This window comes from Bombina bombina, chromosome 4 (assembly GCF_027579735.1).
Source record: "Bombina bombina isolate aBomBom1 chromosome 4, aBomBom1.pri, whole genome shotgun sequence".
Classification (NCBI taxonomy): domain Eukaryota; kingdom Metazoa; phylum Chordata; class Amphibia; order Anura; family Bombinatoridae; genus Bombina; species Bombina bombina.
Window position 1 is genome coordinate 680,945,183 of NC_069502.1, and position 22,960 is coordinate 680,968,142.

The following is a 22,960-nucleotide window of genomic DNA, read 5'->3' on the forward strand; positions in this document are numbered from 1 at the left end:
AGATGTATGGAATCACCGGAAGTGACGTAAGATTGGAGTTTTTGATGAATTGGAGTTCTCGATAGAACACCCTCTCTGCATCAGCCAGCGAAGTTGCCAATCAAGGAGGCGGGTGGGCAGCCCATCGCTGGTCGGTTCCTGTGTCCCTCAAGTGCGCGCAATTGTGCAGGAGTGCGCAAGGGGGCTACATTTATATTCAATCAAATGTATAGGAGGGAGGGGGGAAATAAATGTTAAAAGGGATCTGGGAGGGGGATGAGAAATTGAGGAGGGGTAGCTACACTACAGAAAAATTATTTTTTTTTATAGATAAAAATAAATAACAAATACATTTTTTTTTCAGCGAACTGGTTTTTGAGAGACTGCTGCCAGTACACAAGATGGCGGCATATAGGTAGAGGGGGGAGGGTTAGAGAGCTGTTTGGGGGGGCCAGGGAGTTTAGGGGCTAAGGGGGGATCCAACATTGCAGCATAAAAAAAAAGCCTTTTATTTTAGTACTGGTAGACTTTCTGCCAGTACTTAAGATGGCAGTGACAATTGTGATGTGGGGGAGGCAAGAAAGCTGTTTGAGATGGGTCAGGGAAGGATCAGGGGGGTGGGATGTGTCAGGTAGTAGGCTGATCGCTACACTAAAGCTAAAATTAACTCTACAAGCTACCTAATTAACCCCATCACAGCTGGGCATTATAAGTGTGGTGCGCAGCGGCATTTAGTGGCCTTCTAATTACCAAAAAGTAATGCCAAAGCCATAAATGTCTGCTGTTTCTGAGCAAAGGGGATTCCAGAGAAGCATTTACAACCATTTGTCTCCTAATTGCACAAGCTGTTTGTATGTAAGTTCAGTGAGAAACCAAAAGTTTGTGAAAAAGTTAACCATTTTTTATTTGACCGCATTTCGTGGTGAAATGGTGGCATGAAATATACCAAAATGGGCCTAGATCAATTCTTTGGGTTGTCTACTAAAAAAAAGGGTTATTCAGGGATTCCCAACAGATATCAGTGTTACAATGTAACTATTGCTAATTTTGACAAAAATGGTTTGGCAATAGCAATGTGCTACTTGTACTTAAAGGGACAGTCTACATCAGAATTGTTATTGTTTTAAAAGATAGATAATCCCTTGCTTACCCATTCCCTAGTTTTGCATAACCAACAGTTATATTTTTTTTTTTTTACCTCTGTGATTATCTTGTATCTAAGCCTCTGCAGACTGCCCCTTTATTTGTTCTTTTGACAGACTTGCAGTTTAGCCAATCAGTGATGGCTCCCAGATAACTTCACGTGCACGAGCACAATGTTATCTATATGAAAAACATGAACTAACACCCTCTAGTGGTGAAAAACCTGTTAAAATGCATTCTTAAGAGGCGGCCTTCAAGGTCTAAGAAATTAACATATGAACCTCCTAAATTAAGCTTTCAACTAAGAATACCAAGAGAACAAAGAAAAATTGGTGATAAAAGTAAATTGGAAAATTGTTTAAAATTACATGCCCTATCTGAATCATGAAAGTTTTTTTTGGACTAGACTGTCCCTTTAACTTGCAAAGAACATGTAAAGAAAATTTAGAAACTATTTAGCATGGGAGTTTTGGTGGTTGTAGATGCGTAAGAGATTTTGGCGGTCAAAGTTAGAAAAAGTGTGTTTTTTTTTGTGTGTGTTTTTTCCATCATATTTTATAATTAAAAAAAAAAATGAAAGTAAATTATATGATGAAAATAATGGTATCTTTAGAAAGTCCATTTAATGGCGAGAAAAACGGTATATAATTATGTGTGGGTACATTAAAAATAGCCCTGTTCCCTAACGTTAAGTACATTTAAAAATGGTCTGGTCACTAAGGTGTTAAAAATGTATGTTCTACCTAAATCATGAAAGACATTTTTGTGTTTAATGACCCTTTAAACATTTAAGTTTCATAGTGTATATGTTGTTTAAAGGGACAGTCAAGTCCAAAAAAAATGTTCATGTTTCAAATAGGGCATGTAATTTTAAACAACTTTCCAATTTACTTTTATCACCAATTTTTCTTTGTTCTTTTGGTATTCTTACTTGAAAGCTAGACCTAGGAAGGCTCATATGATAATTTCTAAGCCCTTAAAGGCCGCCTCTAATCACATGCTTTGTATTTGCTTTTCACAGCAGGGGAGAGCTAGTTCAGGTAAACCCTATAGATAACATTGTAAGCATGCCCGTGGATTGTGGCAGACACTGCACTAATTGGCTAAAATGAAAGTCCATAGATAATAAATAAAATGTCATGTGATCAGGGGTTTGTCAGAAGATGCTTAGATACAAGTTAATCACAGAGGTAAAAAGTGTATTATTATAACTGTGTTGTTTATGCAAAACTGGGGAATGGGTAATAAAGGGATTATCTATCTTTTAAAACAACAAAAATTCTGGTGTTAACTGTCCCTTTAATTTTATGTGACCACATGGTTTACTTCCTAACTTTATTATTGTCTGCTGTACACTTTACAAAAAAGATTAGCAGGTAAATTGTGTATTCTTATGATAAAATGAATCATTAGAAATCAGAGTTAATATGGTAGGACACATGGTTCCTTAGTACCTAGGGGCCCGACACTGTTACTGACAATACACAATGTGCCATTATCTTTTGTTTTACAGTAATTTCATTTTTTTTCCACAGGAAAGGGAGCAGTTTACAGTTTTGATCCAGTAGGTTCATACCAGAGGGATGCTTACAAAGCAGGTGGTTCTGCAAGTGCAATGTTGCAGCCTCTTCTTGACAACCAGGTAGGTTGTAAATCCTGCTCTTTCTTCTTAGATCTGTACTTTATTACATTCACAGACTGTTTTAAGAAATCGAATGCAACATTGTATCAGGCAGACTGTACTATAATTCATTGTTCTTGAAATAAACTAAAAGGACCTAAAAAATCCTTTGAAATTATAATTTTATTATTTTTTCTGATTTAAAGGGATGTGAAACCCAAATCTTTTTTCTTTCATGATTCAGATAAAGCATGCAATTTTCTAATTTACTCCTATTATCATTTTTTTCTTTGTTCTCTTGGTATCTTTATTTTAAAAGCAGGAATGTAAGCTTAATAACCGGCCCTGTGTAGCCACCAATCCGCAAGTGCTACCAAGGTTCTGAACCAAAAAATTTTGGTTCATCGCCCTGGGTAGTGCTTGCTGATTGGTGTCTGCAGCTGCCAATCAGCAAGCACTACCCAGTAAAAAAAAGGGATTATCGATCCTTTTTAAACAATAACATTTTTGGTGTTTACTATCCCTTTTAAAATTGCATTCTCTATCTGAATTATGAAAGAAAAAAATGCGGGTTTCATAAGAAGACACTTCTGAAGCTTTTAGAACCTTACATTACAGTACAGTATTCACCAAAGCAAAGTTTGCCAGCTGTGTGCGGGTAGTGTAATAATTTCTAATATAATAATTTCTGCTATCCAAAGTACAAAATAATTGTATAATTTAATAAATGTATTTAATGATGATCTGTGCAATAAACGATTGAAAAACGTTACTTTCTCCTGTTAAGTGTGATCAGTCCACGGGTCATCATTACTTCTGGGATATTGCTCCTCCCCAACAGGAAGTGCAAGAGGATTCACCCAGCAGAGCTGCCATATAGCTCCTCCCCTCTACGTCACCTCCAGTCATTCTCTTGCACCCAACGACTAGATAGGATGTGTGAGAGGACTATGGTGATTTTACTTAGTTTTATACCTTCAATCAAAAGTTTGTTATTTTATAATAGCACCGGAGTGTGTTATTCCTTCTCTGGTAGAATTTGAAGAAGAATCTACCTGAGTTTTTACTATGATTTTAGCCGGCGTAGTTAAGATCATATTGCTGTTTCTCGGCCATCTGAGGAGAGGTAAACTTCAGATCAGGGGACAGCGGGCAGATTAATCTGCAAGAGGTATGTAGCAGCTTATTATTTTCTGACAATGGAATTGATGAGAAAATTCTGCCATACCGATATAATGTAAACTCAGCCTTAAATGCAGTAGCAGCAACTGGTATCAGGCTGTCATGTATGTATATTTTACACTTCAGTATTCTGGGGAATGGCACTTCACTGGAATTATACTGTGTGCATAAGACTGTAGCCTAATTTGCAGGGACTAGCAACAGGCTTTTTAATAACACTTAATTTATGTTAAACGTTTTTTGCTGGCATGTAAAATCGTTTCATTTCTGAGGTACTGGGTGAATAAAATATTTTGGGCACTATTTTTTCCACTTGGCAGTTGTTTTATTTAATTTATGACAGTTTACTGATCTCTCTCACTGTTGTGTGTGAGGGGGAGGGGCCGTTTTTGGTGCTTTTGCTACGCATCAAAAAATTCAGTCAGAAGCTCACTGTACTTCCTGCATGATCCGGTTCATCTCTACAGAACTCAGGGGTCTTCAAAACTTGTTTTGAGGGAGGTAATCACTCACAGCAGAGCTGTGAGATTGTAGTTGACTGTGATAAAAAACGTTTATTTCTGTAACTTTTTTTCTGCTATCAGGGTTAGTTATCCTTTGCTAATGGGAACAAGCCTTTGCTAAAATTGTGTTTTTTACAAAGATTTGATGCTATAACCTTTCAGTTTATTAACTTTCAACTGTCATAACTCTTTCTGTGCTTCTTATAGGCACAGTACGTTTTTCTTATAATAATAAATTACTTGAAAAGTATTTCCAAGTTGCTAGTTTATTTGCTAGTGTGTTAAACATGTCTGATTCAGTGGAAGACATCTGTGCTATATGTGCTAATGCCAAAGTGGAGCCCAATAGAAATTTATGTACTAACTGCATTGATGCTACTTTAAATAAGAGTCAATCTGTACAAATTGAACACATTTCACCAAACAACGAGGGGAGAGTTATGCCGACTAACTCGCCTCACGTGTCAGTACCTGCATCTCCCGCTCGGGAGGTGCGTGATATTGTGGCGGCGAGTACATCTGGGCGGCCATTACAAATCACATTACAGGATATGGCTACTGTTATGACTGAAGTTTTGGCTAAATTACCAGAACTAAGAGGTAAGCGTGATCACTCTGGGATGAGAACAGAGTGCGCTGATATTAGGGCCATGTCAGATACTGCGTCACAACTTGCAGAACATGAGGACGGAGAGCTTCATTCTGCGGCTGACGGTTCTGATCCAAACAGATTGGATTCAGATATTTCAAATTTTAAATTTAAGCTGGAAAACCTCCGTGTATTACTAGGGGAGGTGTTAGCGGCTCTGAATGATTGTAACACAGTTGCAATACCAGAGAAAAGGTGTAGGTTGGATAAATATTTTGCGGTACCGTCGAGTACTGACGTTTTTCCTATACCTAAGAGACTTACTGAAATTGTTACTAAGGAGTGGGATAGACCCGGTGTGTCGTTCTCACCCCCTCCGATATTTAGAAAGATGTTTCCAATAGACACCACCACACGGGACTTATGGCAAACGGTCCCTAAGGTGGAGGGAGCAGTTTCTACTTTAGCTAAGCGTACCACTATCCCGGTGGAGGATAGCTGTGCCTTTTCAGATCCAATGGATAAAAAGTTAGAGGGTTACCTTAAGAAAATGTTTGTTCAACAAGGTTTTATATTGCAACCCCTTGCATGCATTGCGCCTGTCACTGCTGCAGCAGCATTTTGGTTTGAGTCTCTGGAAGAGACACTTGAATCAGCTCCATTAGATGAGATTACACACAAGCTTAAAGCTCTTAAGTTAGCTAACTCATTTATTTCAGATGCCGTAGTACATTTAACTAAGCTTACGGCTAAGAATTCCGGATTCGCCATTCAGGCGCGCAGAGCTCTGTGGCTAAAATCCTGGTCAGCTGACGTTACTTCTAAGTCTAAATTACTTAATATACCTTTCAAAGGGCAGACCTTATTCGGGCCCGGATTGAAAGAAATTATCGCTGACATTACAGGAGGTAAAGGCCATGCCCTGCCTCAAGACAGAGCCAAACCTAAGGCTAGACAATCTAATTTTCGTTCCTTTCGGAATTTCAAAGCAGGAGCAGCATCAACTTCCTCTGCTCCAAAACAAGAAGGATCTGTTGCTCGCTACAGACAAGGCTGGAGACCTAACCAGTCCTGGAACAAGGGCAAGCAGGCCAGGAAACCTGCTGCTGCCCCTAAAACAGCATGTATTGAGGGCCCCCGATCCGGGAACGGATCTAGTAGGGGGCAGACTTTCTCTCTTCGCCCAGGCTTGGGCAAGAGATGTCCAGGATCCCTGGGCGCTAGAGATAATATCTCAGGGATACCTTCTGGACTTCAAATACTCTCCCCCAAGAGAGAGATTTCATCTGTCAAGGTTGTCAACAAACCAAATAAAGAAAGAGGCATTTCTACGCTGCGTACAAGAGCTTTTATTAATGGGAGTAATCCATTCAGTTCCACGGTCGGAACAGGGACAAGGGTTTTACTCAAATCTGTTTGTGGTTCCCAAAAAAGAGGGAACTTTCAGGCCAATCCTGGATTTAAAGATCCTAAACAAATTCCTAAGAGTTCCATCGTTCAAAATGGAGACTATTCGGACAATTTTACCCATGATCCAAAAGGGTCAGTACATGACCACAGTGGATTTAAAAGATGCTTACCTTCACATACCGATCCACAAAGATCATTACCGGTATCTAAGGTTTGCCTTTCTAGACAGGCATTACCAGTTTGTAGCCCTTCCATTCGGATTGGCTACGGCTCCAAGAATCTTCACAAAGGTTCTGGGTGCTCTTCTGGCGGTACTAAGACCGCGAGGAATTTCGGTAGCTCCGTACCTAGACGACATTCTGATACAAGCTTCAAGCTTTCAAACTGCCAAGTCTCATACAGAGTTAGTACTGGCATTTCTAAGGTCGCATGGATGGAAGGTGAACGAAAAGAAGAGTTCTCTCTTTCCACTCACAAGAGTTCCCTTCCTGGGGACTCTTATAGATTCTGTAGAAATGAAAATTTACCTGACAGAAGACAGGTTAACAAAACTTCAAAGTGCATGCCGTGTCCTTCATTCCATTCAACACCCGTCAGTGGCTCAATGCATGGAGGTAATCGGCTTAATGGTAGCGGCAATGGACATAGTACCCTTTGCACGCCTACACCTCAGACCGCTGCAATTGTGCATGCTAAGTCAGTGGAATGGGGATTACTCAGACTTGTCCCCTTCTCTGAATCTGGATCAAGAGACCAGAAATTCTCTTCTATGGTGGCTTTCTCGGCCACATCTGTCCAGGGGGATGCCATTCAGCAGGCCAGACTGGACAATTGTAACAACAGACGCCAGCCTACTAGGTTGGGGCGCCGTCTGGAATTCTCTGAAGGCTCAGGGACAATGGAATCAGGAGGAGAGTCTCCTACCAATAAACATTCTGGAATTGAGAGCAGTTCTCAATGCCCTTCTGGCTTGGCCCCAGTTGACAACTCGGGGGTTCATCAGGTTTCAGTCGGACAACATCACGACTGTAGCCTACATCAACCATCAGGGAGGGACAAGAAGCTCCCTAGCAATGATGGAAGTATCAAAGATAATTCGCTGGGCAGAGTCTCACTCTTGCCACCTGTCAGCAATCCACATCCCGGGAGTGGAGAACTGGGAGGCGGATTTTTTAAGTCGTCAGACTTTTCATCCGGGGGAGTGGGAACTTCATCCGGAGGTCTTTGCCCAAATACTTCGTCATTGGGGCAAACCAGAGATAGATCTCATGGCGTCTCGACAGAACGCCAAGCTTCCTCGTTACGGGTCCAGATCCAGGGATCCGGGAGCGGTCCTGATAGATGCCTTGACAGCACCTTGGACCTTCAGGATGGCTTATGTGTTTCCACCTTTCCCGATGCTTCCTCGATTGATTGCCAGAATCAAACAGGAGAGAGCATCAGTGATTCTAATAGCGCCTGCATGGCCATGCAGGACTTGGTATGCAGATCTGGTGGACATGTCATCCTGTCCACCTTGGTCTCTACCTCTGAAACAGGACCTTCTGATACAGGGTCCTTTCAAACATCAAAATCTAACTTCTCTGAAGCTGACTGTTTGGAAATTGAACGCTTGATTTTATCAAAACGTGGTTTTTCTGAGTCAGTTATTGATACCTTAATACAGGCTAGGAAGCCTGTTACCAGAAAGATTTACCATAAAATATGGCGTAAATACCTATATTGGTGCGAATCCAAAGTTACTCTTGGAGTAAGGTTAGGATTCCTAGGATATTGTCTTTTCTACAAGAAGGTTTAGAAAAGGGTTTATCCGCTAGTTCCTTAAAGGGACAGATCTCAGCTCTGTCCATTCTGTTGCACAAACGTCTGTCAGAAGTTCCAGACATTCAGGCTTTTTGTCAGGCTTTGGCCAGGATTAAGCCTGTGTTTAAAACTGTTGCTCCGCCATGGAGTTTAAACCTTGTTCTTAACGTTTTACAGGGCGTTCCGTTTGAACCCCTTCATTCCATTGATATAAAGTTGTTATCTTGGAAAGTTCTATTTTTAATGGCTATTTCCTCGGCTCGAAGAGTCTCTGAGTTATCAGCCTTACATTGTGATTCTCCTTATTTGATTTTTCACTCGGATAAGGTAGTTCTGCGTACTAAACCTGGGTTCTTTCCTAAGGTAGTCACTAACAGGAATATCAATCAAGAGATTGTTGTTCCATCCTTGTGTCCAAATCCTTCTTCAAGGAAGGAACGACTTCTGCACAATCTGGATGTAGTTCGTGCCCTAAAATTTTATTTACAGGCAACTAAAGATTTTCGACAAACGTCTTCCCTGTTTGTCGTTTACTCTGGTCAGAGGAGAGGTCAAAAAGCTTCTGCTACCTCTCTCTCTTTTTGGCTTCGTAGCATAATACGTTTAGCTTATGAGACTGCTGGACAGCAGCCTCCTGAAAGAATTACAGCTCATTCCACTAGAGCTGTGGCTTCCACTTGGGCCTTTAAGAATGAGGCCTCTGTTGAACAGATTTGCAAGGCTGCAACTTGGTCTTCGCTTCATACTTTTTCCAAATTTTACAAATTTGACACTTTTGCTTCTTCGGAGGCTATTTTTGGGAGAAAGGTTCTTCAGGCAGTGGTTCCTTCTGTATAAAGAGCCTGCCTGTCCCTCCCGTCATCCGTGTACTTTTGCTTTGGTATTGGTATCCCAGAAGTAATGATGACCCGTGGACTGATCACACTTAACAGGAGAAAACATAATTTATGCTTACCTGATAAATTCCTTTCTCCTGTAGTGTGATCAGTCCACGGCCCGCCCTGTTTTTTACGGCAGGTAAATATTTTTTAAATTATACTCCAGTCACCACTACACCCTTTGGCTTCTCCTTTCTCGTTGGTCCTTGGTCGAATGACTGGAGGTGACGTAGAGGGGAGGAGCTATATGGCAGCTCTGCTGGGTGAATCCTCTTGCACTTCCTGTTGGGGAGGAGCAATATCCCAGAAGTAATGATGACCCGTGGACTGATCACACTACAGGAGAAAGGAATTTATCAGGTAAGCATAAATTATGTTATATCATTTTTGCTTATTGGCTAAACTTTTAGTGGTTGGTCAGTCAAAATTAGCTGGGTGGTGTGCCCATTAGAAAGCTCCTGGTGAAAACACTCCAGTATGTGCAACAAACCAGAGCTAATTCTTGACAGAAACCCAAAAAAGCTTTAACCTGTCTGATTTGCTAAGTTTATAGAAACAACCAAGAGAAGTAAACTAAGTTGATTCATTTATTTATTTATGCCAGCTGTTTAAAATACCCATTTTGTATTATATTGCATATAACATACAGAGCAATGGGTATTTAGGAAAATGCAGCAGAATTTATTTTAAGGAGAGAATTATCCCCAAAAGTTTCTCTGTAAATTCAGAGTGAGCAATTAATAAAACAAAAACAACGTAAGATGGTTAACAATATTATACACTGTTAAACTCTGCTGACCTCTTATGTTCTTGCAAAGTGCACATCTAGTGCTCCAGACGTGCATGCTACCTACCTAGGTATGCTCTTCAACAAAGAATACAATAAGAACATAGCAAAAAAGTGATTTATTTTCTTTAATATTTTTTCTTTATTGAGGTAAAATATCACATAGTATATATGACTGCCATAGCATTCAGAAGAAGCAAATAGATACAATATAAAGTCAAAATAAACCAATTCAAAGAAAATCTCAAGTAATACAGTAATTGACATAGAGAAAATAATTACCTCATTTTTTCAGTATAATGTAATTAAGGGGACACTGAACCCAAATTTTTTCTTTCGTGATTCAAATAGAGCATGCAATTTTAAGCAACTTTCTAATTTACTCCTATTCTCACATTTTCTTCATTCTCTTGGTATCGTTATTTGAAAAGCAAGAATGTAAGTTTAGATGCCGGCCCATTTTTGGTGAAGAACCTGGGTTGTTTATTGGTGGGTGAATGTATCCACCAATCAGCAAGAACAAATGCTGTCCAGCGTTCTTAACCAAAATAAATAGCTTAGATGCCTTCTTTTTCAAATAAAGATAGCAAGAAAATGAAGAAAATTTGATAATAAGAGTAAATTAGAAAGTTACTTTTAATTGCATGCTCTGTCTGAATCACGAAAGAAAAAAAATGGGTTCAGTGTCCCTTTAAGCTTATCCCCAATTTTCTATTATCAAATACGTGCTAGCTGGATATCCCCAAATGAAACATAGCAGCCTCTTTTGGGCTGTTTAATACAATAGCTTCACTAGTAGAGGTGGATTACAGGGGGGGGGGGGGGTTGTACTTAAAGGGCCACTCTTGGACCCTGAAATTATATCAAATATACTATATCTTATATACTGGAATGGACTTGTTACTTAGACAATAAAAAAAGATATATATATAAGTTATATCACAGTAATCTATTAAAGGGGCAGTTTACACCAGAATTTTTATTGTTTTAAAAGATAGATAATCCCTTTATTACCCATTCCCCAGTTTTGCATAACCAACACAGTTATAATAATATACTTTTAACCTCTGTGATTATCTTGTATCTAAGCCTCTGCAAACTGCCCCTTTATTTCAGTTCTTTTGACAGACTTGCAGTTTAGCCAATCAGTGCCTGCTCCCAGATAACGTCACGTGCACAAGCACAGTGTTATCTATATGAAATACGTGAACTAACACCCTCTAGTGGTGAAAAACTGTTAAAATGCATTCTGAAAAGAGGTGGCCTTAAAGGTCTAAGAAATTAGCATATGAACCTCCTAGGTTAAGCTTTCAACTAAGTATACCAAGAGAACAAAGCAAAATTGGTGATAAACGTAAATTGGAAAATTGTTTAAAATTACATGCTCTATCTGAATCATGAAAGTTTATTTTGGTCTAGACTGTCCCTTTAATAGTCAAGATATAATTAAGCTATCATTGGAGGGCAGATTATACATTAAATATATCAACATCATTTACAAAGAATGCTAGCAGTATCAGACCATTGGACTACAATATCTAAACCAAATATATATTGTTAAAATGACACACACACATTTATCAGAATGCAGATAAGAAAGCAGTGGTTATACATGTTAACTTTTCTCCTGTTAAGTGTGGTCAGTCCACGGGTCATCATTACTTCTGGGATATTAACTCCTCCCCAACAGGAAGTGCAAGAGGATTCACCCAGCAGAGCTGCTATATAGCTCCTCCCCTCTACGTCACCTCCAGTCATTCTCTTGCACCCAACGAATAGATAGGATGTGTGAGAGGACTGTGGTGATTATACTTAGTTTTATACCTTCAATCAAAAGTTTGTTATTTTATAATAGCACCGGAGTGTGTTATTCCTTCTCTGGTAGAATTTGAAGAAGAATCTACCTGAGTTTTTTCTATGATTTTAGCCGGCGTAGTTAAGATCATATTGCTGTTTCTCGGCCATCTGAGGAGAGGTAAACTTCAGATCAGGGGACAGCGGGCAGATTAATCTGCAAGAGGTATGTAGCAGCTTATTATTTTCTGACAATGGAATTGATGAGAAAATTCTGCCATACCGATATAATGTAAACTCAGCCTTAAATGCAGTAGCAGCAACTGGTATCAGGCTGTCATGTATGTATATTTTACACTTCAGTATTCTGGGGAATGGCACTTCACTGGAATTATACTGTATGCATAAGACTTTAGCCTATTTTGCAGGGACTAGCAACAGGCTTTTTAATAACACTTAATTTATTTATGTTAAACGTTTTTTGCTGGCATGTAAAATCGTTTAATTTTCTGAGGTACTGGGTGAAAAAATGTTTTGGGCACTATTTTTTCCACTTGGCAGTCGTTTTTATTTAATTTATGACAGTTTACTGATCTCTCTCACTGTTGTGTATGAGGGGGAGGGGCCTTTTTTTTGGCGCTTTTGCTACGCATCAAAAAATTCAGTCAGAAGTTTATTGTCTTCCCTGCATGATCCGGTTCATCTCTACAGAACTCAGGGGTCTTCAAAACTTGTTTTGAGGGAGGTAATCACTCACAGCAGAGCTGTGAGATTGTAGTTGACTGTGATAAAAAACGTTTATTTCTGTATTTTTTCTGCTATTAGGGTTAGTTATCCTTTGCTAATGGGAGCAATCCTTTGCTAAAAGTGTGTTTTTTACAAAGATTTGATGCTATAACTTTTCAGTTTATCAATTTTCAACTGTCATAACTTTTTCTGTGCTTCTTATAGGCACAGTACGTTTTCATATTATAGTAAATTACTTGAAAAGTATTTCCAAGTTGCTAGTTTATTTGCTAGTGTGTTAAACATGTCTGATTCAGAGGAAGATATCTGTGCTATATGTGCTAAAGCCAAAGTGGAGCCCAATAGAAATTTATGTACTAACTGTATTGATGCTACTTTAAATAAGAGTCAATCTGTACAAATTGAACATATTTCACCAAACAACGAGGGGAGAGTTATGCCGACTAACTCGCCTCACGTGTCAGTACCTGCATCTCCCGCTCGGGAGGTGCGTGATATTGTAGCGCCGAGTACATCTGGGCGGCCATTACAAATCACATTACAGGATATGGCTACTGTTATGACTGAAGTTTTGGCTAAATTACCAGAACTAAGAGGTAAGCGTGATCACTCTGGGGTGAGAACAGAGTGCGCTGATAATATTAGGGCCATGTCAGACACTGCGTCACAACTTGCAGAACATGAGGACGGAGAGCTTCATTCTGCGGGTGACGGTTCTGATCCAAACAGACTGGATTCAGATATTTCAAATTTTAAATTTAAGCTGGAAAACCTCCGTGTATTACTAGGGGAGGTGTTAGCGGCTCTGAATGATTGTAACACAGTTGCAATACCAGAAAAATTGTGTAGGTTGGATAAATATTTTGCGGTACCGTCGAGTACTGACGTTTTTCCTATACCTAAGAGACTTACTGAAATTGTTACTAAGGAGTTGGATAGACCCGGTGTGCCGTTCTCACCCCCTCCAATATTTAGAAAGATGTTTCCAATAGACGCCACCACACGAGACTTATGGCAAACGTTCCCTAAGGTGGAGGGAGCAGTTTCTACTTTAGCTAAGCGTACCACTATCCCGGTGGAGGATAGCTGTGCCTTTTCAGATCCAATGGATAAAAAGTTAGAGGGTTACCTTAAGAAAATGTTTGTTCAACAAGGTTTTATATTGCAACCTCTTGCATGCATTGCGCCTGTCACGGCTGCAGCAGCATTTTGGTTTGAGTCTCTGGAAGAGACACTTGAATCAGCTCCATTAGATGAGATTACACACAAGCTTAAAGCCCTTAAGTTAGCTAACTCATTTATTTCGGATGCCGTAGTACATTTAACTAAACTTACGGCTAAGAATTCCGGATTCGCCATTCAGGCGCGCAGAGCACTGTGGCTAAAATCCTGGTCAGCTGATGTTACTTCTAAATCTAAATTGCTTAATATTCCTTTCAAAGGGCAGTCCTTATTCGGGCCCGGGTTGAAAGAAATTATCGCTGACATTACAGGAGGTAAAGGCCATGCCCTGCCTCAAGACAGAGCCAAACCTAAGGCTAGACAGTCTAATTTTCGTTCCTTTCGTAATTTCAAAGCAGGAGCAGCATCAACTTCCTCTGCACCAAAACAGGAAGGAGCTGTTGCTCGCTACAGACAAGGCTGGAGACCTAACCAGTCCTGGAACAAGGGCAAGCAGGCCAGGAAACCTGCTGCTGCCCCTAAGACAGCATGAATTGAGGGCCCCCGATCCGGGAACGGATCTAGTGGGGGGCAGACTTTCTCTCTTCGCCCAGGCTTGGGCAAGAGATGTCCAGGATCCCTGGGCGTTAGAGATCATATCTTAGGGATACCTTCTGGACTTCAAATCCTCTCCCCCAAGAGGGAGATTTCATCTGTCAAGGTTGTCAACAAACCAAATAAAGAAAGAGGCGTTTCTACGCTGCGTACAAGATCTTTTATTAATGGGAGTGATCCATCCGGTTCCGCGGTCGGAACAAGGACAAGGGTTTTACTCAAATCTGTTTGTGGTTCCCAAAAAAGAGGGAACTTTCAGGCCAATCTTGGATTTAAAGATCCTAAACAAATTCCTAAGAGTTCCATCGTTCAAAATGGAAACTATTCGGACAATTTTACCCATGATCCAAAAGGGTCAGTACATGACCACAGTGGATTTAAAGGATGCTTACCTTCACATACCGATTCACAAAGATCATTACCGGTATCTAAGGTTTGCCTTTCTAGACAGGCATTACCAGTTTGTAGCTCTTCAATTCGGATTGGCTACGGCTCCAAGAATCTTCACAAAGGTTCTGGGTGCTCTTCTGGCGGTACTAAGACCGCGAGGAATTTCGGTAGCTCCGTACCTAGACGACATTCGGATACAAGCTTCAAGCTTTCAAACTGCCAAGTCTCATACAGAGTTAGTACTGGCATTTCTAAGGTCGCATGGATGGAAGGTGAACGAAAAGAAGAGTTCTCTCTTTCCACTCACAAGAGTTCCCTTCTTGGGGACTCTTATAGATTCTGTAGAAATGAAGATTTACCTGACAGAAGACAGGTTAACAAAGCTTCAAAATGCATGCCGTGTCCTTCATTCCATTCAACACCCGTCAGTAGCTCAATGCATGGAGGTGATCGGCTTAATGGTAGCGGCAATGGACATAGTACCCTTTGCACGCCTACATCTCAGACCGCTGCAATTGTGCATGCTAAGTCAGTGGAATGGGGATTACTCAGACTTGTCCCCTACTCTGAATCTGGATCAAGAGACCAGAAATTCTCTTCTATGGTGGCTTTCTCGGCCACATCTGTCCAGGGGGATGCCATTCAGCAGGCCGGACTGGACAATTGTAACAACAGACGCCAGCCTACTAGGTTGGGGCGCTGTCAGGAATTCTCTGAAGGCTCAGGGACAATGGAATCAGGAGGAGAGGCTCCTACCAATAAACATTCTGGAATTGAGAGCAGTTCTCAATGCCCTTCTGGCTTGGCCCCAGTTAACAACTCGGGGGTTCATCAGGTTTCAGTCGGACAACATCACGACTGTAGCTTACATCAACCATCAGGGAGGGACAAGAAGCTCCCTAGCAATGATGGAAGTATCAAAGATAATTCGCTGGGCAGAGTCTCACTCTTGCCACCTGTCAGCAATCCACATCCCGGGAGTGGAGAACTGGGAGGCGGATTTCTTAAGTCGTCAGACTTTTCATCCGGGGGAGTGGGAACTTCATCCGGAGGTCTTTGCCCAAATACTTCGACGTTGGGGCAAACCAGAGATAGATCTCATGGCGTCTCGACAGAATGCCAAGCTTCCTCGTTACGGGTCCAGATCCAGGGATCTGGGAGCGGTTCTGATAGATGCTTTGACAGCACCTTGGACCTTCGGGATGGCTTATGTGTTTCCACCCTTCCCGATGCTTCCTCGATTGATTGCCAGAATCAAACAGGAGAGAGCATCAGTGATTCTAATAGCGCCTGCATGGCCACGCAGGACTTGGTATGCAGATCTAGTGGACATGTCATCCTGTCCACCTTGGTCTCTACCTCTGAAACAGGACCTTCTGATCCAGGGTCCCTTCAAACACCAAAATCTAATTTCTCTGAAGCTGACTGCTTGGAAATTGAACGCTTGATTTTATCAAAACGTGGTTTTTCTGAGTCAGTTATTGATACCTTAATACAGGCTAGGAAGCCTGTTACCAGAAAGATTTACCATAAGATATGGCGCAAATACTTACATTGGTGCGAATCCAAGAGTTACTCATGGAGTAAGGTTAGGATTCCGAGGATATTGTCTTTTCTACAAGAAGGTTTAGAAAAGGGTTTATCCGCTAGTTCCTTAAAGGGACAGATTTCAGCTCTGTCCATTCTTTTACACAAACGTCTGTCAGAAGTTCCGGACGTTCAAGCTTTTTGTCAGGCTTTAGCTAGGATCAAGCCTGTGTTTAAAACTGTTGCTCCACCATGGAGTTTGAACTTAGTTCTTAATGTTTTACAGAGTGTTCCGTTTGAACCCCTTCATTCCATTGATATCAAGCTGTTATCTTGGAAAGTTCTATTTTTAATGGCGATTTCCTCGGCTCGAAGAGTCTCTGAGTTATCCGCTTTACATTGTGATTCTCCTTATCTGATTTTTCATTCAGACAAGGTAGTTCTGCGTACTAAACCTGGGTTCCTACCTAAGGTGGTCACTAACAGGAATATCAATCAAGAGATTGTGGTTCCATCTTTGTGTCCTAATCCTTCTTCGAAGAAGGAACGTCTGCTACACAATCTAGATGTAGTCCGTGCCCTGAAATTTTATCTACAGGCAACTAAGAATTTTCGACAAACGTCTTCCCTGTTTGTCGTTTATTCTGGTCAGAGGAGAGGTCAAAAAGCTTCGGCTACCTCTCTCTCTTTTTGGCTTCGTAGCATAATTCGGTTAGCCTATGAGACTGCTGGACAGCAGCCTCCTGAAAGAATTACAGCACATTCTACTAGAGCTGTGGCTTCCACTTGGGCCTTTAAGAATGAGGCTTCTGTTGAACAGATTTGCAAGGCTGCAACTTGGTCTTCTCTTCATACTTTTTCCAAATTTTACAAATTTGACACTTTTGCTTCTTCGGAGGCTGTTTTTGGGAGAAAGGTTCTTCAGGCAGTGGTTCCTTCCGTATAAAGAGCCTGCCTGTCCCTCCCGTCATCTGTGTACTTTAGCTTTGGTATTGGTATCCCAGAAGTAATGATGACCCGTGGACTGACCACACTTAACAGGAGAAAACAAAATTTATGCTTACCTGATAAATTCCTTTCTCCTGTAGTGTGGTCAGTCCACGGCCCGCCCTGTTTTTTATGGCAGGTAAAAAAATTTTGAATTATACTCCAGTCACCACTACACCCTTTGGCTTCTCCTTTCTCGTTGGTCCTTGGTCGAATGACTGGAGGTGACGTAGAGGGGAGGAGCTATATAGCAGCTCTGCTGGGTGAATCCTCTTGCACTTCCTGTTGGGGAGGAGTTAATATCCCAGAAGTAATGATGACCCGTGGACTGACCACACTACAGGAGAAAGGAATTTATCAGGTAAGCATAAATTTTGTTTTTATCATTCAAAATAGTTTAGATTGAAACGAACAAAATGTATGATGTATACTTTTTCTGGTTGTCACTGGTTAAAATGAATGTAAGTTTTGATGCTAAAGTGCCCGGTTTTTAAAAATTAGATTTAAAAACAGGGGCACTTTAATTAATCAAAATTTACATTTCCCTCCTGCTGTGAAAAAAAACTTACCTTTTAAACCTGACAGCTGCTCCAGCTTCTCACGGTCATTGCAAGCCATTTTTGATGTCAGAAATGATGGATCGGTCATCCTCCAATCACGGCTTCCCCCCCGGGGGAATCAGTGTCTGATTCAACGCCGTGATTGGAGGAAGCCGGATTCATCATTTTAGACCCAGGAAGATGCTTGCGACGGGTGGAGGAAGCTGGAGCTGCCGTCAAGATTCAAAGGTAAGTTGTTGTTTTTTTTTTGTTTTTTTTTTGTTGTTTTGTTTTTTTGTTTTTTTACAGCAGGAAGGAAATGTAAATTTTGATGAATTAAAGTGCCCCTGTTTTTTGATTGAGTTTTTAAAAACCGGGCACTTTAGCATCAAAATTTACATTCACTTTAACTGTGACAATCTTAAAGAGACCGTAAAGTCAAAACTAAGCTTTTATTATTCAGCTAGAGTGTGCAGCTTTAAACAACTTTATAATTATATTGTTTAAATTTGCTTCATTCTCTTGGTATCCTTTTGTAAAAGAAGCATATCTAGGTAGGATCAGTGTTGCACAAGTGGGAGCTAGCTGCTGATTGGTGACTGCATATATATACTGTGTGTGTGTGTGTATGTGTGTATATATATATATATATATATATATATATATATATATATATATATATATATATATATATATATATTCTCTTGTTATTGGCTTTCAGCTAGTCCCCAGTACTGCATTGTTGCTCCTTCAACAAAAGATACCAAGAGAATGAAGTAAATTTGTTAATTGAAGTAAATTGGAAAGTTTAATTGTATGCTCTATCTGTATCATGAAAGAACACCACAATGGGTTTCATGTTCCTTTAAAGCTGTAACACAAAGGAAAAAATTGTCACTTTTGGTTTTCATTTTGCCAGTATAAAAATATATGTATTCTGCTTTTAGATTGGATACAAGAATATGCAGAATGTGGAGCGCCTACCATTGACATTGGAGAAGGCCCTGCAGCTTGTTAAAGATGTTTTCATATCTGCTGCAGAGAGAGATGTGTACACTGGAGATGCATTAAAAATTAGCATTGTTACGAAAGATGGCATACGAGAAGAATCCATCTCTCTGAGAAAAGATTAATTCAGTTATTGCTAATGAGTACTGCAAATCTAGCTCTTGTAATGTATACCATACAACTGATTTTGTTTTCTCCAAGAATTCCATTTTTTCTTTATATAAAATAAAAAAATACAAAAAATGATTGCAGCTTAATATTCTCATAAACAAAAGCAACAAACCACATGTTAAAAGTTTTTAATATGTTGCTATTCTTTTTCTATTTACTTTTAAGGGCTGGCCTTATTGGCATTTGTGTACATTGCAGTTATCTTTCATTACATTTATCTATATAAGAATATACTCAAATATCAAATTGGTTGATATTAAAGGGACATTAAACACTAATAAATGCTAAATAGAATGATACATTCAAAGAAAAGATTAGTCTGGGCATAACATGTAGATGTATTTTTTAAAGTTTAATTAGCTGTTTAAATACGGACAAATAAGTGTAAAGTTTTAGTGTCTAGAAAACAATGGGAGCTGCCGTGTTATAACTTATGTTACATTCTCTGCTGTGGCCAATTAGGGTCACTAGAGTGTGCAGCCAATGGCTGTGTGGAATATAATAGTGTTCTGCACTTCCATTTCTAACAGTAACTTAAATGCCCACAATATCAGAATGGAATTACAGGAAAAGGGAACAAAATAAGTTATGAAAGTATATAGTTGATTTTCTTTTTGTGTGAATATATGTGTGTGTACCACCTCAAAGTGTTTAATGGCCCTTTATTATGCGATTAGAGGACTGTTTCATATATTCTGAATCCTGTAGATGGAGTTATTTAAAAAAATAAAAACATACTGTATTGAGTTTAAATTGATTAACACTATTGTAAAGACTTCTGCATCATGTAATCCTGAATCCCATTAATTTATGCATTCGCTATAGAACAAACGGCTTGCTCAAATTATAGTGAAGTAGGTACATTTAATAAAATACAGTACCCAAGATTTATTTTTTCATAATACTTATTGATGCTTCCATGTGAAGCATGGGTGGTCATGCGCGCAGAGGCAGAAATTTGAAGGAGGATCGCCAATCTGATGCTGTTATACTGGGCAGCACAGCACTACCAATGCTACATGGATTACCAGTGATTTCATTATAAATTAAGTGGCAGGCAGTGAAGGGAGCTCAATGTGGGGAGGTTTTTCAAACCCCTCAAGCTCAGGTCTCTTACGAGAGACAGCCACACAAGACCCCTTATTTGAAAGTGAATTACCTGTTCTTTCAAATGGTGGTGGTCTTGGAAAGCCCGCAAAAATTTATAGAAAACTTAAAAACAAAATGTGATTTTTACAGTATAATAGGGACCTTATTGGTGTTTTTATTCCTCTAGATACGCAGATCAATCGGCATCGACTTGCTGATTAGAAACTGGATCCTGCTTGCATCTGTGCGTCAGTTGCTTCTGATTTCTAAATTTCACATCTGATCATTTTAATAAATATTCAATATTTTAAATTGAAAACAATATTTACACACACACATCATTTATTGTTATCTAATGATTCACGTAGGGCACTGTCCTCAGGCCTCCCCAACATGCCAGGTTTTCAAGACTATCTTGGATGAGAGCAGGTAAAATAACCCTGTATACTAAACAGCTGATTATTTCACCTGTGCTCCAGTTCAGATATCCTCAAAATGTGGCCTGTTAGGGAGGCCTAAGCACAGGTTTGAAAACCAGTTGAGATAGAGGATACCATTTTAATCAAATTTACTTGAAGGATTTGTTGAAGGAGCAGCATTGCACTGTGTAGCTATCTGAACACATGGCAATATCCTGTATGTGCAACCATCCACAGCTGGCAAACAAGCAGATTGGATAACAAAAACAAATTGGACGTTGTTTAAAATGGCATGATCTGACAGTTTAAGTATGACTTTGTCTCTTTAATTCCAGTAAAGGACAGCTGTCATCAGGCAGAAAATTCTGTTGCAGTTTATTTAAAACATTTTGTGCAGGTCTTTTTTATATTTTCTCCTATCAACACAGGAAATAAGCTTTTTTTCCCATTGCTTTAGATACCACTGAAGCATGCACTTAAAGGACAAGTAAATACAGTAGATTTGCATTATCAACAAATGCATGACAAAAAGACAATGCAAAAGAACTTAGTCTGAACTTCAAAAGAGTAGTACATTTTTTTTCTGATAAATTTCAGACCATTTCCACTCCCCCCCTGTATCATGTGACAACCATCAGCCAATCACAAATGCATGTACGTATTTCTCCAACATAGGTGTGTCCGGTCCACGGCGTCATCCTTACTTGTGGGATATTCTCTTCCCCAACAGGAAATGGCAAAGAGCCCAGCAAAGCTGGTCACATGATCCCTCCTAGGCTCCGCCTACCCCAGTCATTCTCTTTGCCGTTGTACAGGCAACATCTCCACGGAGATGGCTTAGAGTTTTTTAGTGTTTAACTGTAGTTTTTATTATTCAATCAAGAGTTTGTTATTTTAAAATAGTGCTGGTATGTACTATTTACTCAGAAACAGAAAAGAGATGAAGATTTCTGTTTGTATGAGGAAAATGATTTTAGCACCGTAACTAAAATCCATGGCTGTTCCACACAGGACTGTTGAGAGCAATTAACTTCAGTTGGGGGAACAGTGTGCAGTCTCTTGCTGCTTGAGGTATGACACATTCTAACAAGACGATGTAATGCTGGAAGCTGTCATTTTTCCCCTATGGGATCCGGTAAGCCATTTTTATTACGATGGTAAATAAGGGCTTCACAAGGGCTTATTAAGATTGTAGACTTTTCTGGGCTAAATCGATTCAATTTTAAAACATATTTAGCCTTGAGGAATCATTTTATCTGGGTATATTGATATTATAATATCGGCAGGCACTGTATTAGACACCTTATTTCTCTGGGGCTTTCCCAAAGCATAAGCAGAGCCTCATTTTCGCGCCGGTGTGGCGCACTTGTTTTTGAGAGGCATGGCATGCAGTCGCATGTGAGAGGAGCTCTGATACTTAGAAAAGACTTTCTGAAGGCGTCATTTGGTATCGTATTCCCCTTTGGGTTTGGTTGGGTCTCAGCAAAGCAGATACCAGGGACTGTAAAGGGGTTAAAGTGTTAAAACGGCTCCGGTTCCGTTATTTTAAGGGTTAAAGCTTCCAAATTTGGTGTGCAATACTTTTAAGGCTTTAAGACACTGTGGTGAAAATTTGGTGAATTTTGTACAATTCCTTCATGTTTTTTCGCAATTGCAGTAATAAAGTGTGTTCAGTTTAAAATTTAAAGTGACAGTAACGGTTTTATTTTAAAACGTTTTTTGTACTTTATTATCAAGTTTATGCCTGTTTAACATGTCTGAACTACCAGATAGACTGTGTTCTGAATGTGGGGAAGCCAGAATTCCTGTTCATTTAAATAAATGTGATTTATGTGATAATGACAATGATGCCCAAGATGATTCCTCAAGTGAGGGGAGTAAGCATGGTACTGCATCATTCCCTCCTTCGTCTACACGAGTCTTGCCCACTCAGGAGGCCCCTAGTACATCTAGCGCGCCAATACTCCTTACTATGCAACAATTAACGGCTGTAATGGATAATTCTGTCAAAAACATTTTAGCCAAAATGAACCCTTGTCAGCGTAAGCGTGGCTGCTCTGTTTTAGTTACTGAAGAGCATGACGACGCTGATATTAATATCTCTGAAGGGCCCCTAACCCAATCTGAGGGGGCCAGGGAGGTTTTGTCTGAGGGAGAAATTACTGATTCAGGGAACATTTCTCAACAGGCTGAACCTGATGTAATTGCATTTAAATTTAAGTTGGAACATCTCCGCATTCTGCTTAAGGAGGTATTATCCACTCTGGATGATTGTGAAAAGTTGGTCATCCCAGAGAAACTATGTAAAATGGACAAGTTCCTAGAGGTGCCGGAGCTCCCAGAAGCTTTTCCTATACCCAAGCGGGTGGCGGACATTGTTAATAAAGAATGGGAAAGGCCCGGTATTCCTTTCGTCCCTCCCCCCATATTTAAAAAATTGTTTCCTATGGTCGACCCCAGAAAGGACTTATGGCAGACAGTCCCCAAGGTCGAGGGAGCGGTTTCTACTTTAAACAAACGCACCACTATACCCATAGAAGATAGTTGTGCTTTCAAAGATCCTATGGATAAAAAACTAGAAGGTTTGCTTAAAAAGATGTTTGTTCAGCAGGGTTACC

At 40.0% G+C, this 22,960-nt stretch overlaps 1 protein-coding gene across 1 annotated transcript in view; it reads left to right on the top strand.

The window, feature by feature from the left end:
- The window catches only part of PSMB1 (proteasome 20S subunit beta 1), a 45,359-nt gene extending 26,450 nt beyond the window's left edge, over positions 1-18,909 (top strand). Inside the window, exons 5-6 of the mRNA XM_053710824.1 lie at positions 2,658-2,764; positions 18,603-18,909. Of these exons, the coding sequence (XP_053566799.1) occupies positions 2,658-2,764; positions 18,603-18,788 (293 nt within the window). The 3' untranslated portion in view covers positions 18,789-18,909. The remainder of the gene's footprint in view (positions 1-2,657; positions 2,765-18,602) is intronic.
- The last annotated feature ends 4,051 nt before the right edge of the window (positions 18,910-22,960 follow it).